The following is a 15097-nucleotide window of genomic DNA, read 5'->3' on the forward strand; positions in this document are numbered from 1 at the left end:
GAATGTTAAAGATTTTTATACTTTTATTTAAAAAACGTATTTTCCTTTATAACTTTTTAAAAATAACATTTTAACCCAGGTCCCCCGCATGCCCTGCACTCGCATGCCAAAGGCTGGTCCCTGGGTCTCAGACAACACAGTCCAGCGGGGTCACTGACCTGCCCCAGTCATGAGTCCACGGTGGGTCAGAGCAGCGTCGTTCTCAAGTGGGGACAGACCCGTGTTTACAAGATTCTCAACGCCTGGCTGATGTAACAGCGGCATCAGCCTTCCTTGGGGAGAATGACGACTGTATTTGTTTTTACCCTCTTGTTAAAAATGCTGATTTAATTTTCAAGCTTCTTTTCCTTCTTTCCTTTCTTTTTTCCTCCCCCTCTCCCTCCTTCTCCTTCTTCATTTATTTTTAGAGCCAGGGTCTCACTCTGCCGCCCAGGCTGGAGTGCAGTGGCCTGACCATGGCTCGTTGCAGCCTCAACCTCCCGGGCTCAAGCCATCCTCCTACTTCAGCCTCCTGAGTAGCTGGGACTACAGACGAGTGCCACTATGCCTGGCTGATTTTTAAAAAGTGTTTGTAGTGACAGTCTAACTATGTTGCCCAGTCTGGTCTCGAACTCCTGGGCTCAAAAGATCCTGCCACCAACACCTAAGTGTTGAGATTGCGGGTGTGAGTCTCCGCGCCAGGTTTCTTCTCTTTCTTGTGGGTTTCACGCAAAAAAGCCCGAGTCCCTGAAGCTACGCTGCTTTCCTGCCTCCAGGGAAAACGGGAGTTTTTTCTGCTCGTTTGCCCTCCCTCTTTTTTGTTTGCTTATTTGTTTTTAGTATTTTTAGCATGTTTTGGAAACATTTCGTTTCAATGAGTGTTTGAAAAGCAGCTCCCCCGCCCCGCGCTCCGGGCGGGCGCCTCCCACTCCCTGACCCCGGGGAGGGTGGGCACCACTCCCAGACGCGGGGGACGCGTGGGTGTCGCTCGGGGGCGCTCGCCTCCCCCACCCAGCCTGTCCCGGGCCGCGAGCGCTTCCAGTCGGGTTACTTCTGGGGGACAAGAAAGGCACCGCCTGAACGGTCGAGACGCTTTTTCCCGCTACGGTTTTCCCCGGAGCTGACAGGGGCAGCAAGGTCGGAGTTGATCCGAGGGTCCCTGCCTGGTCCCGGGGGGACGGTCAGCCTCCCGCCCGGAGCCGCGGGGAGAGGAAGCAGGTCGGGGTCTCCGGGACGCGCAGACACCCAGACACCGGCGGCCTCCTCCCACCAGGCTGGCAGTCCCTGAGCCCTGGCGCCTCCTTAAAGCCGCAGCTCCGCCCCGACCGCTCCGCCCGCCAGTCCGTCCTCAGACCCTCCCAACCGCCGGGTCCCCGCCGTCTCGGCGGAGTGGTGTAGAGCCTCGAGCCTGCGAGGAGCGCGCCGCCCGCCAGCTCCCTGCGCCCCGTCCCGCGTCTCCGCGTTCCCGCGTCCTGCGATCCGCCGCCATGGCCAGTGAGGAGCTGGCGTGCAAGCTGGAGCGCCGGCTGCGGCGCGAGGAGGCCGAGGAGAGTGGCCCCCAGCTGGCTCCCCTCGGCGCCCCAGCCCCGGAGCCCAAGCCCGAGCCCGAGCCCCCCGCCCGTGCGCCCACGGCCAGCGCCGACGCGGAGCTGAGCGCCCAGCTGAGCCGGCGGCTGGACATCAACGAGGGCGCTGCGCGGCCCCGGCGCTGCAGGGTCTTCAACCCCTACACGGAGTTCCCGGAGTTCAGCCGCCGCCTCATCAAGGACCTGGAGAGCATGTTCAAACTGTGAGCTCCCGCTGCGCGCCCTTCGCCCCCGGGACCAGGGAGGGAGCGAGAGGGCTTTCTGGTCCGAAGTCCCGGGCCCCGTTTGTGTGGGGAGGGGTCCCGGGGTGCAGGTAGCATTTGGCCCAACGCAGCCAGATCTTGCGTGCTTGGGTCTGTCTCGACGCGGTGGGGGACGGGGCCGAAGAGGGGGGACACCAGGAGCAGGAGCTCTCCGGGACGGAGCCCAAAAGTTCTCGGCGGCTGCCGGGCCCGAGTTCCAGGTCCCCCAATCCCGACCACTGGTCCCGCCCCCTCCGCCCGCCAGTCCAGAGATTTGCTCCGAAAGCAACTTCTAGGAAAGGGAGCCGTCGCCGCGCCTCACCTGCCAGCTTTCACTGTATCCCCCCAAGGGAAAAATTAGCCCCTGTTGGCCTTTTATCTTTTAAAACAAAAGGGGAAAGTTAATCCTTGGCTGCAGCGCGGGGTCTGATGAATGAGCGGAGGCCGAGAACGGGGAGTTTGGTAAAGTCGTTGTAAGAGATTCAGGACTTTCCTGGAGCAGGCGCGGCCCGGGAGCCTCCTGGGGGCGCGGGGAGGGGGGGCGGTTGTGGGAACCGAACTTGGCCGCTGGCACCGGTCCGGCGGGGGCTCGTTGCGGTCCTGCTCTGTGAGCCCCAGTGCGCGGGGAGCCGCTCACCTGGGGAGACACTGAGCCAGAGGCAGGCGATAGAGACCCACTAGTCCACCTCGTCGCCTGGAACCTCCGGGGATCTCAGTTTCCTCATCTGGAGAGTGGGAGCAGTAACGGTCCCTGCCTTTTAAGGCCGAAAAGTATTTTGCACCCGGTAAGCTCTTAACCGAGCTATTAATATTTCCAGAATTGAGCCGAGACCGGAAAAATGCCTGGGGGAGCTGAGGCCGCCGGCCAGGTCATGCTTGGGCGTTTTTAAAAGCGCATGGAATGTGTTTGCCCTCCGCGTGGAGGTTCTATTTAAAGGCGCTGTGGCTGGCGCTGCGTCGCCTGAGCCTCCGCTGCCCCTGCATGGAGGTTTGCAGAGCCGGCACCTGGGAGCCTCCGCCTCCTCTGCCTCCCTGACACCTTGGTTTCTTTGTCTGGCTTCCAGGCACTGATCTGTGGCGTTTTCTGGGTCTAGTTTGGGCAGTTCAGGAAGGCCGAGTGGTGCTAAAGAATGCGGCTGGGGCGAAAATGGAAAAGCAATGGGTGAGGCAAGGTTTGTTGAAGCCGTTTGATTTCTCTGGGGTAATGCCTTTCATGGGAAGACTGCCCTGGCCGGGCTGCTCCCAGACCCCACCAGTTCCTCCCAGTCCAGCTGGATTCAGGGGATCTTGGGGAGGGACCTTTATCTTCAAGTTTTCTTGTGGCCACTCAGGCTTCTTTTGTTTTTCCTATAAAACAATCTTTGGAAAGATCAACTTGTAGTTGACTACCTAAGAGTGATAAAAAGAGTCCATATGCTCAGAGGGTCTTGGGAGACGAAGCAAGGTGGCCTCTGTGAGCAAACAGGTACTGGACCAGGATCACGCAAAGGGGAGCCGGGCACAGTGGCTTACGGCTGTAATCCCAGCACTTTGGGAGGCCGAGGCAGGCGGATCACCTGGGGTCAGGAGTTCAAGACCAGCCTGGCCAACATGGTGAAACCCCATCTCTACTAAAAATCCAAGAATTAGCCGGGAGTGGTGGCGCGGGCCTGTATTCCCAGCTACTCGGGAGGCTGAGGTGGGAGAATTGCTTGAACCTGGGAGGCGAAGGTTGCAGTGAGCAGAGATCACACCATTGCACTCCAGCCAGGGTGACAGAGGGAGATTCTGTCTCAAGAGGGAAAAAAAAAAGCTAAGGGGAAGGCAGTGTGTGGCCTGGGATCCCAGCAGAGCTAACAGTTCAACCAGTACTTGGTATTTCTTTCTAGGTTGAGTTTTCTGTCACTTGCAACCAAAATTGGCATAAACAAAACAGGAATAATTTGGCTGAGGAAACCAAAAAGCCATCACTAGCTTCAGGTGTGGCTGGATCTAGGCGCTTAGGTGCTGCCATCAGTGCTTAGTTTCTCTTTTTGTTAAGCCACCTTCCTCTTTGCGTTGTCCCCGTTCTCAGATGGCTCATCCTTGGTGGTGGTGGTATGGCCACAACAGCTTAAATTAATAACATAAGAATGTTAAAAACACTGAAGAAAATGTAACACACCAATTTGTTTTCTATTAGATTATCTTACAGATTTTACTCATGGCAGCAGCAGTCTTGTGAGGCTGTGAAGAGTGAGCACTTGGAGGCAGGCTTCTTGGGTTCAAACCCCAGTCCCACCACTTGCTACCTGGAAGGTTCCTTGGGCAGCTTATTTAAAAGCTCTGTGCCATCAGTTTTCCCTTCTGTCAAATGGGAAAGCACAGGACCTGCCATGTGGGGTTATTGTGGGGATTAAATTAATTCATGTATGTGATGCATTTAGCTCCATGTTTCAGCCTATGGTGAAGGCCAGGTGGATTTTAGCCACTAATTTTTAGATTATCACATATCCGTAATTTGGGTAAATGTGCACATTTGGCCGGGTGTGGTGGCTCACACCTGTAATCGCAGCACTTTGGGAGGCTGAGGCGGGCGGATCATGAGGTCAGGAGTTCGAGACCAGCCTGATCAACATGGTGAAACCCCGTCTCTACTAAAAATACAAAAATTAGCCAGGCATGGTGCCACACGCCTGTAATCCCAGCTACTCAGGAGGCTGAGGCAGGAGAATCTCTTGAACCTGGGAGGTGGAGGTTGCAGTGAGCCGAGATCACGCCATTGCACTCTAGCCTGGGCAACAAGAGTGAGACTCCGTCTCAAAAAAATAAAAAAAGTACACATTTTGTGTTGTCCTTTTTTGTTTAATAATTCACTTTGCTGAGTCCACTTTATCTTTTGAACCTGATTTAGCCCACAGTTTGAGCTGTGGAGTGGTGACCTGGGCTCTTGGTGAGTTCCGGGTCCCCGTGGGACTGTGTGCTTTGCCCTTCCGGGTTCTGCGGAAGGAACTCGTTAGCTCCTCTGCTGCTGGGTGAGGTCGTTTGTTTCCTAGAGCTGCCTGAATGAAATGCCACAAAGTGGGTAGCATAAAACAACAGAAGTATATCCTCTCATAGTTCTGGAAATCAGAAGTCTGACAAGTCTGAAACCAACGTGTCAGCCGGGCTGTGCTGCCCTTGAGGCGCCAGTGAAGACTCCTTCTGTGCCTGTTTCCTGGCTTCTGGTGGTTGCCAGAATTCTTGGTATTTCTTGTGGTATGGGCGCATCACCGTAATCTCTGCCACCCTGAGCACCTGGTGCTCTCCCTGTGTGTGTTTTTGTGTCTTCACACGGCCTTCTTTTTTTTTTTTTTTTTTTGAGATGGAGTCTCACTCCATCTCCCAGGCTGGAGTGCAGTGGCGCCATCTTGGCTCACTGCAAGCTCCACCTCCTGGGTTCATGCCATTCTCTTGCCTCAGCCTCCCGAGTAGCTGGGACTACAGGCGTGCACCACCATGCCCAGGTAATTTTTGTATTTTTAGTAGAGATGGGGTTTCACCATGTTGGCCAGGCTGGTCTTGAACCCCTGACCTCAAATGATCCACCCGCCTCAGCCTCCCAAAATGCTGGGATTACAGGTGTGAGCCACCGCGCCTGGCTTAAGAATTTCACTTTTAAGCAGTTTCTAGATTCACGTTCTGATGTCGCGTTAGTTCATTGGGCCCCTTGCAGTGTATAACTGATTAGACCAGTACAAAGTACACCCTGTCTTTTTGTTTGGGGCTAGAAAGATTCATACAGATACTGGGAGACATGCTTTGATCATTTAAATTTGATTTTCCTATTTAAAAGTATTTGGCTTAGGGATTTCTTACATTTTCAAGGCTTAAAAAAACTGGATCCTTCCCAGCCTCTGAGTTTGTTGGGTTCTTGGAGTGGTGTCCTTTGTGAGTCCTTAGGACCTAACAAATGAGGCTGGCTCTTAAATGGTGTGTTGTAGAAGAAAGAGGGTTTTCTAATGACTGTGGGAAGCCAGAGGCACCATCAGCCCGGCCAGAGAAAGTTCCCTCTCCATTTCCAAGCCTGTTACTGGATAGCCTGAGCCAAGAGAATAGTGGCCTGATTTTTAAAGAATGAGAAGGCCCAGAAGAAACTGACTCTACAGTGTGTATCCGTGGCTGTAACGTGAGCTGGTGGAGCAGTCAAGGTTAGACAGGAAATTTTAATTACCCTGGACTTATCTGGAGGCCTCGGACTTATCTGGAGGCCTCTTTCAAAGGGAGGCAATGAGGGCAGCCACTTAAAGGCAGGACCCCAATGCAACATCTTAAAATGCAGCTGCAAGGTTTTTGCAGCATACTAAAAGCTTGTGTTTCAATTCCCCAAAGAGAGGGTGGGAAGAGGAACATTTGGCTATGGGAAAGTTGTCTTTTTCTTAAGAATCTGAAACGGTGATGTCATGGATGTCCTGCCAGTGCCAGAGTCCCGCACTACCAAGACACCAGTGAAACCCAAAAAGGTGAGGCTGTCGTGGAATTCTTCATTTCTCGTCCCCTCTCCTCTCCCAGTTTCTTTTTCTCCTCCTCAGTCTTGTCTCTAAAGGAGAGAGAAGCGGGTGTAGATTTGGAAGGCTGGGAATTTTCCAAAGAGGTAAAGTGAGCCCTCTTAGGGAGGCTTACTGGGGAGGTGGAGGTGAGGCTGCCTGCATACTGGCATCCTAATCTCTTGAGTGAATTGACTCTAAAAATGGGAAAGATGGGTGGAAATAAAAGGAAGAAGTTAAGTGCTTTCTTTTTCCTTGGAGAAAGGCAAGAGGTACTGACTTGTCCTGGCTGTAGCTTCAGTCAACAGTGATCACCTTAGATGTGAAATTTTCTCACCTGCACTGGAGTTTGTACATTTGACAATTTTGAATTGGGGGGTAGGGTAAGAGGACCTAGGGCTTGTCTGAATTCTGGAGGATAGCTTTAGGTCAGCCTTCTGTTTTGGGTCTTAGTCTCTGGCAGAAAGACCCCATGCCTTGGAACTGTGTCTTAGACGGGTTTAAGTGCTGGCTGCTTTTACTTGCCAGCACGCATGATTAACCCATGTAGGAGGAGCTGGAAGGAACTTCCACAATTGCTGGTGGGTTTATCTTTGTAGGGAGTTCCCTCTTCCTCCTCATTCCTCGCTCCCCACCTCCCTCTCCCTGGGTTGTCTCCTCCACCATCCTTGTTACAGAGCCATCGAATTTTATGAGAATTTGAATAATGGAAATTTGAAGTTGAGTGATGAAAACAGTTATTAAAGTCTTACATTATACAAAAAGAGAAAAGTCCTTTCCCCCTTCTCCCTTGCAAGATTATTAAAAAGTGCCTGATTTCAAAGCTGTAAGGTCCAGGAGATTTTAACTTTTTTTTTTTTTTTCTTTTCTCAAGACAGAGTCTTGCCATGTTGCCTATGCTGGTCTTGAACTCCTAGGCTCAGGTGGTTCTCCTGTCTCAAAGTGCTGGGATCATAGGCATGGGCTACTTCGCCTGGCCAGACTCTCTCTCTTTTTTTAAATGTTGTTGCATACCAACCAAACTAACTTTATACCCTCAGCCCTGTGGTACCCCCTGGACCAACTAGTATATAGGAATACTTCTTCCATTGACCTGCAGGGTGTTTGATTGGCATGGGGCTATGTTCTGCATGGGTTCATGGTGTGGCTGAGTTAGTGGGTCTCCAAAGATGTGCCGAATGGCCTAAGAGTCCACAAATCAGGTCTTGGGAGCTAGAGGGTGCCAAGCTGTCTACAATTGATATTCATCTTAGTTAGGAGCCCAGCACACCCTCAGGGCACTGACATCTGGGGTTGGCACACGTTTGTCTTTAGCTTTAGACTTCACAAATCTCTGTATATCATGTGCAACCTCACACACTCACACATGCGTACCTGCGTGCTCACACACTAGCTCACTCCCACAGCCACTCTTCAGGTGAGGCTGTAGCGGACTCCCCTGTCGTGACTCACTGCACTTGGCCTCCTCCACATTTCACAGTCCTCCCAGAACACCCCTCTATAGCCTCCTCCTGCTTCTGTGTCCCCTGAGTGTTGGTGGCCAAAGGGCATCATTGATCCTAAATTCTAGACGCTTCTTGGCAGGGGACACACCTTGAGTTATTGGAGCATGGACCATGATCCTCCATTCCCAGCAAGATGAAACCTGACCTGTGGTCAATGACCTGCCAAGACATGGCCTTCCACGTTCCAAGGCTGCAGAGGTTCTGTGGTACCCCTGGTCCAACTGGTAAACAGGAATACTTCTTTCATTGACCTGCAGGGGCTTTGATTGGCATGGGGCTACATTATGCATGGGTTCATGTCGTGGCTGAGCTAGTGGGTCTCTAAAGATGGGCCAAATGACCTAAGAGTCCACTTAGGTCTCCTTCAGTGTTCCCAGCTCTGGGCTTCTGTGGCCAGCACTGTCCATACGTCTGCTAGTGTGTGCTCCTGTGGTACCATATCATGATGATGATGACGATGATCACCATGAGCCCCTTTCCAACCTGCTATGAGCTATCATTCACTCATTCATTTTTTCATTCATTTAGCTAAGCACCTGCCAGGTGCCAGATTATACATACTTGTATAATCTGGAAGGGTCTTGGCCCTTGAGAAGCTCAACAAATGCTGACAGCAAGCTGGATGTAACATGATGCTGTTTGGATGGGAGGGATGTCACTCCCCGAGAAGCCACCTACCACCCACATACAGGACACTCCAGTAGCTGAGCAGACCCTGAGAGGATGTGGGAGTTGGGGACACTCTGACCTCAGGCTGCTGCATTCAAAGCAGGGGCTCCTGGTCGTTCAGGGCACAGCCATGGAGGAGCAGCAGCCACCGAGGACTGTGAAGAGATTCAGGCCCGGGGTGGAGGCAGCAGGGAAGGCCCTTGGGATGAACCTCCTGGAGACAGAGAATGGGGGCTGAGAACTTGATCTGGGTGGTGAGTGCTTGACCTTGGATGGCAGAAGGAGGGCAGTGAGGGCTCAAGGAAAGGAAGCTGCAGCCGTCGGGAAGCAAGAGCCTTCTCATGGTGGGAGTTAGTATTATTATTACTATTTTTTGAAACAGGGTCTCTCTCTGTCGCCCAGGCTGGAGTGCAGTTGCACAGTCTTGGCCCACTGCAACCTCCACCTCCCGGGCTCAAGTGATCCTCCCGCCTTAGCCTCCTGAGTAACTGGGACTACAGGCACGACCACCACGCCCGGCTAATTTTTGTATTTTTTGTAGAGACGGGGTTTTGCCGTGTTGCCCAGGCTGGTCCTGGGCCCAAGTGATCCTCCCGCCTCTGCCTCCCAAAAGTGTTGGTTACAGGCATGAGCCGCTGCACCTGGCCACGATCGGAGTTACTGAGAAATGGAACGAAAGGTCTTGCAAGGTGGTGAGCTGCTTTCTCTGGAATTTCACTGGAAGGGAGGTACTCTGACTCCCTGGCGTGAGAGGCTTGCAGTTAGGAAGGGCCGAGAGCTTATGGAGGCTAGGAGATGGGCTGTGTGACTTTCAAGATTCTTTCTAGGCCATGGGTGGGCAAAGTTGTTCTGTAAAGGGCCAGATAATCCATCTGTTTGGCTTTGGGCCCTAAGGTTTCTGTTGTCCCTCTGCAGCCTGCCATTGTGATATGAAAGCAGCCACAGGCAATATGCAAATAGAATGGCATGGCTGTGTTCCTGTAACACTTGGTGAGCATGATTTGGCCTGCAGGCCCAAGTTAGCCAACCCCCATGCTAGGCAGTCGCTTTAGAATCTTGAATCCAGAGCCTGACCTCATTTGTCCCCTTTCTCACTTCTCGGCCTTTCCTCCCATCAGTGGCCTCAGGTCCAGAGGGGACACAGTGGAAGCCTGGTGTCCCCCCAGTTGGGTAGGCAGCATAGTGAGGCCTGAGTTCCAGGACCCCAGAGTTGCTTTTGGAAGATTAGCACTGGAGAAGGAGCAGGACCTGCATCTCCTTCTTCTGAGGGCTGAGGAGGCCTCGCAGCTGGCGCTCACAGCTGGAGTCCCGGGGTAACACTCCCCACCCTAGGAAGTTTTGCCTTCCTATGGCTTCCCCTAAGAGGTGGTCCATGGTGTGTTTGAGCTTAAAAACTCCCAATGAAAAAGACAAATGAGGCCGGGAGTGGTGGCTCACACCTGTAATCCCAGCATTTTGGGAGGCCGAGGTGGGTGGATCACAAGGTCAGGAGCTTGAGACCAGCCTGGCCAACATGGTGAAATCCCGTCTCTACTAAAAATACAAAAATTAGCAGGGTGTGGTGGCGGGCGCCTGTGATCCCAGCTACTCGGGAGGCTGAGGCAGGAGAATCACTTGAACCCGGGAAGCAGAGGTTGCAGTGAGCCAAGATTGCACCACTGCACTCCAGCCTTGGCGACAGAGTGAGACTCTGTCTCAAAAAAAAAAAAAAAAAAAAAAAAAAGACAAATGAGAAACAAAAGCTAATTAGCCTTGGGTGTCTGCTTAGCCCCGTGGTTGGAGCAGGAGCTCTTGACCTCCGGTCTTGGAACTCTCGCCAATAGTGTGTGGAATTGCACTCTCATACCTGCTGGGAGACCTTGCTTTTCAAGGGGGTGTACAGCTCCTTACCCCAGAAAAATTTGAGATCTACTGGTTTGGAGGGAAATGGGAGATAAGAATCTTATGACTTAAGGAAAACTTATTTTTTGTTATCAAATTATAGTGTTCCCCATTGAAAATTTCCTTTAAAACAGTAAAGATCTTTAGGAAGTAGAGAGTGGAAGCCGATGCTGTTCTGTTCCTGAGGGTCACCTGCAGCTGTTCCCGAGGGTCACCTCCAGCTGGTTGGGTGCATGTTCTTACACAAGATTGTAAGAGACGATCTATGCTGTTCTGCCTGTATTACTTGGGAGGCCTTTGGCTCAAATGATGGAAAACTCTGCCCCAAACTCACTAATGAATAAAGAAATGGATCATCTCATGGATGAGGGCGTCCAGAGGACAAGGGTGGCCCTGGGGCAATGGTTGGTTGCTGCTGTCATCCAGGACTTGGGTTCCGTCCTCTGCCCTCTGCCACCCTCTGTGCTGGCGTCAAGGTGGCAAGGTGTGAGTTTCCCCGAGTCACATCAGCTGCGACAAAATCCAGAGGCAGGAAAGACCTAGGGTTCTTCTAAACAATGAGGAAATTAACGTGTAACCAGCTAGAAGTGAAAAAAAAAAAGATAGAAATAATAAACAATGAGGAAATCTTCCTCTATGTGTGCCCCAAGCCGGCCTCTGGCATCCCATCACCAGCACTAGGTCACCGGCCCATCCGGGGTAGTTTCCATTCCCTGAGGGATGGAGCCAAAACTGGGTTGTTAGTGAGGAAGGAGAGGTGGGTTTTTACTGAATAACGTTCCAGGGCTCTTTTCTGTCCATCTGTGTGCTTTGTTTTTGTTTGTATTTTTTTTGTTTTTTGAGACAGGGTCTTGCTCTGTCACCCAGGCTGGAGTGAAGTGGTACGATCATGGCTCACTGCAGCCTCGACCTCCTGGGATCAAGCCATCCTTCTGCCTGAGTCCCTGCACCCCAACACCTGGCTAATTTTTTTTTTTTTTTTTTAGTAGAGACGGAGTTTTACCATGTTGCTGAGGCTGGTCTCAAACTCCTGGGCTCAAGCAGTCTGCCCACCTTGGCCTCCCAATGTCCATCTGTGTTTTTTTGTTGTTGTTTGCTTATTTGTTTTTGTTGTTGTTGTTTGAGGCAGTCTTGCTCTGTCACCCAGGCTGGAGTGCAGTGGCAAGATCCTGGCTCACTGCAACCTCTACCTCTTGGGTTCAAGTGACCCCCCTGCCTCAGCCTCCTGAGTAGCTGGGATTATAGGGCGTGCTACCATGCCCAGCTCATCTGTGTTTTTGTGTACATGGGAGGGACTTTTGATGTCAGGCTTGGTTTCTGGAGGCCAGGCAGGGAGCAGCCCATTCCTGGGGGCTCCCGAAGGCCAAATGCATAGGTCTTTCCTGCGGAACATCATTTTCACTGGGATTCCCTGTGATTTTTCTCTTGCCTGTGGGGGTGGACCCACAGCTAGGAGTGCTGTGTGTGCAGTTGGTGCTGAGTGGGCTGTCTGTGTCGACCGCTCCCAGGCCAGCTTTCAGGGAACCCCTCCTTCCATCTCATGTTGCCCTTCCTCCCTCCAAAGAGCCTGGCATGGTGGGCCCGCCCCCTGGGTTTGGAGGGCTTGATCATTCTGCCTCACCCTCCTGGCTGCTCACTGTCTTAGAAAACGTTTGGCTGCTACCCTGTGTCTCCCCAGACCCCCTCCCCAAACCTCTTTTATTCTTTTTCTCATCGGGGGTGCCATGCCCCTGATTTCGTCTCCTCTTAGAAGGGGCTCCAGCTGCTATCTTTGGCCAGGAGTTGCCATGCCTTGATGGTCCTCATTCCTTTAGTGGCTCTTGGGCTTCTGTGGCTAAGGGCACCCCTGTTGGCTTGGAGGCCTTTGTATAAGTCATGTGTGAGTGTGTGTTGGGGGGTGTTCAGGGCTGGTTTTCTTTTCTTTTTTTTTTTTAATTTTTTTTTTTATTTTTGAGACAGAGTCTCACTCTATCGCCCAGGCTGGAGTGCAGTGGTGCGATCTCAGCTCACTGCAACCTCCGCCTCCCGGGTTCAAGCAATTCTCTGTCTCAGCCTCCCGAGTAGCTGGGATTACAGGCACCTGCCACCATGCCCGGCTAATTTTTTGTATTTTTAGTAGAGATGGGGTTTCACCATCTTGGCCAGGCTGTCGTGATCCACCCGTCTTGGCCTCCCAAAGTGCTGGGATTACAGGCGAGAGCCACTGCACCTGGCCTAATTTTTTTTTTTTTAAATTTTTAGTGGAGATGGGGTTTCTCCATGTTGGTCAGGCTGGTCTCAATCTCCCGACCTCAGGTGATCCGCCCACCTCGACCTCCCAAAGTGCTGGGATTACAGGCGTGAGCCACCATGCCTGGCAATTTTTTTTTTTTTTTTTTTGAGAGATAGGTCTTACTATGTTGCCCTGGATGGTCTTGAACTCCTGGGTTCAAGTGATCCTCCTGCCTCAGCCTCCTAAAATGCTGGAATTAGAAGTGTGAGCCACCATGCTGGCCTGCTTTTATTTTATTTTTTAATCTTAGCCTAGCACACCCTACTCCCAGTCATGTTGCTGAATGAAGGTAAATTCTTTGGTTTTGGAGCTCAGACCTGGGTTGGCAGTGACAGTGGCAGCATCCTTCCAGGCCAGGCAGAGCCTTGGAGTGGGCCACATCCAAGGCAGACACGCCTCAGCCCTCTGCCACGGGTCAGGTTTGCAGGAAGCAGGAGGATGGCCTCCTGCCTCGTGCCCAAGGCTGGCCACTCTGCCCCTTCTGGGTGGTGAAACAGCAGAGACCCCCACCCCACAGGGCCGTAGCTGATCCCAGCTCTAGGGTTTGACATCTCCACCCCCAGGTTTCCCCAGCACCCCTCACTGAGCACCCACTGTGCCTTGGGACAGCCCTGATCAAAAAAATCTGGCTGCTGACAGCCCTCACTCTTTGCCCATGAGGACCTAGTGAACTCTGTTGTGGCCTTGGAGAAATGCTGGCCTCCGATGCTGTCCTGTTTGGCTTTGGTGGTGACAGGGTCTCTGCCTCCTCTCTAAATGCGTCGTGCCCCTCCACCCTATAATGGCTGACTTCATGGAGCATTGGGTATCCCTAATGCCACCTAACAGCCCCACTGACTGTGTGCAGGGCTGTGCTTAGCGATTTCCACATGGGAACTCACGCTTCACGACACTCCAAAGTGGGTACGATATCAGACCCCATTTCACAGATGAGGAAACTGAGGCACAGAGAAGCCAGGGAACTCGCCTAAAGTCACACACCTTGTAAGCGTAGAGCTGGGATTTGAACCCAAGTGGCCTGCACTCTTGTCCAGTGTCACATGCCCGTCTCACTAATGTTATTCCCACCTCCCAGCTTTCCAGCCTCCAAATCTCAGCCATCCTCGACACCATCCCCTGCATAGCCAGGCAGGGCCTTGGCTGGCACAGCCTCTGCAGGCAGCCTGACCTCCAGGCCTTGTTGGACCACCTGCCCTGAGCCTGTAGTAGCTGCCTCAGACCTGGCCTCCCCCATCCGTCCAACATGTTTTAGCCGGGCTCACCAGAGCCCAAGATGTCATTACCTTGCTTCCCTCTTCACAAGTTATTTTGGGTTGGGGTGGGGCAATATACAACATTCAGTAGCTCCCTATTGCCCAAGGAAAAAAGTCTAGACTCCTCATGTGGACCCTTAAGGCCCACTCCAGTTGGCTGTCACAGTCTTCTCTCTCTCTGGTTCCCCCTACCCAGGCCTTGCTCTCACTGAGCTGAATGGCTCCCACAGCCTCTCTCCTGTAACCCTGCAATTCCCAGTTGATTACACTTAGGACTGTCCGTTGTCTGTTATTGCTGATTCTCTCTTTTCTCTTCTCTTCTTTTTTTTTTTTTTTTTTTTTTTTTTTTGAGACAGTGTTTCACTCTGTCACCCAGGCATGATCTCCGCTCACTGCAGCCTCCGCCTCCTGGGTTCAAGCTATTCTCCTGCCTCAGCCTCCTGAGTAGCTGAGATTACAGGCATGCGCCACCATGCCCAGCTAATTTTTGTATTTTTAGTAGAGACGGGGTTTCACCATGTTGGCCAGGCTGGTCTTGAACTCCTGACCTCAGGTGATCCCCACCCACCTCGGTCCCACAAAGTGCTGGGATTACAGGCATGAACCACTGTGCCTGGCCGGTTATTGCTGATTCTTATGAGGCTCCCCCACCTTCCAGAGTTTCCCTGGGAAAGCAGAGACAGAATGTTCATGGCTGAAAGTGGCTAACCTCTTCCTGCAGTCCCCACGCCCAGCCCGGGGCTTGGCCCGAGGCCATGGCAGAGTGGGCACCTTGACCTCTGTGGAGGCTTCTGAGCTCTGCCAGCTGTAGCTGCACTGAGGCCCTGATGACTGCTGAGAGGAGCTTCACAGCTCCCCGCGGCCATGGGAGGTAATGTGAGCCTTCAGTGGGGTCATGCGGTTCCCTCCAGCAGAGCCACTGACCCACACGGGCACACACCTGTAAGTGAGACCTGGAAAAAGGTAAGTGACCACCTGCTCAGGTTGTGCACAAGACCTCGTGACCACTCGGTGTGCAGTCATGGCCTTAATTAGGGCACTTATGTTCCAGCCCAGTGCTCTTTCCGAGGGCTGCTGGGTTTAAGGTGGTGTGGGCCTGGAGTGGAGAAAGCAGGAAAAGGTCCTGCTGGCAGCAGTGGGTGGAGAGGAAATGTCGAGAGCTGCATGGGTGGCAGCCCAGGGTGTCCTCATCTCCCACTTGGGGTGATGGCCTGGCGCCCTGTAGT

The 15097-nt window shown here is 52.6% G+C and overlaps 1 protein-coding gene across 3 annotated transcripts in view; it reads left to right on the plus strand.

The window, feature by feature from the left end:
- Positions 1-1134: 1134 nt before the first annotated feature.
- The window catches only part of EFHD1 (EF-hand domain family member D1), a 49387-nt gene continuing 35424 nt past the window's right edge, over positions 1135-15097 (plus strand). Inside the window, exon 1 of one of the 3 annotated variants that reach the window (XM_004033367.5) lies at positions 1135-1768. In XM_004033367.5, coding sequence (XP_004033415.2) covers positions 1467-1768 — 302 coding nt within the window. In that variant the 5' untranslated portion in view covers positions 1135-1466. Of the gene's footprint in view, positions 1769-2889; positions 2980-6250; positions 6268-15097 lie in introns of those variants that run through there. The other 2 variants (XM_019022242.3, XM_019022244.3) reach the window with 2 other exon arrangements.

This window comes from Gorilla gorilla, chromosome 11, assembly GCF_029281585.2.
Source record: "Gorilla gorilla gorilla isolate KB3781 chromosome 11, NHGRI_mGorGor1-v2.1_pri, whole genome shotgun sequence".
Classification (NCBI taxonomy): domain Eukaryota; kingdom Metazoa; phylum Chordata; class Mammalia; order Primates; family Hominidae; genus Gorilla; species Gorilla gorilla.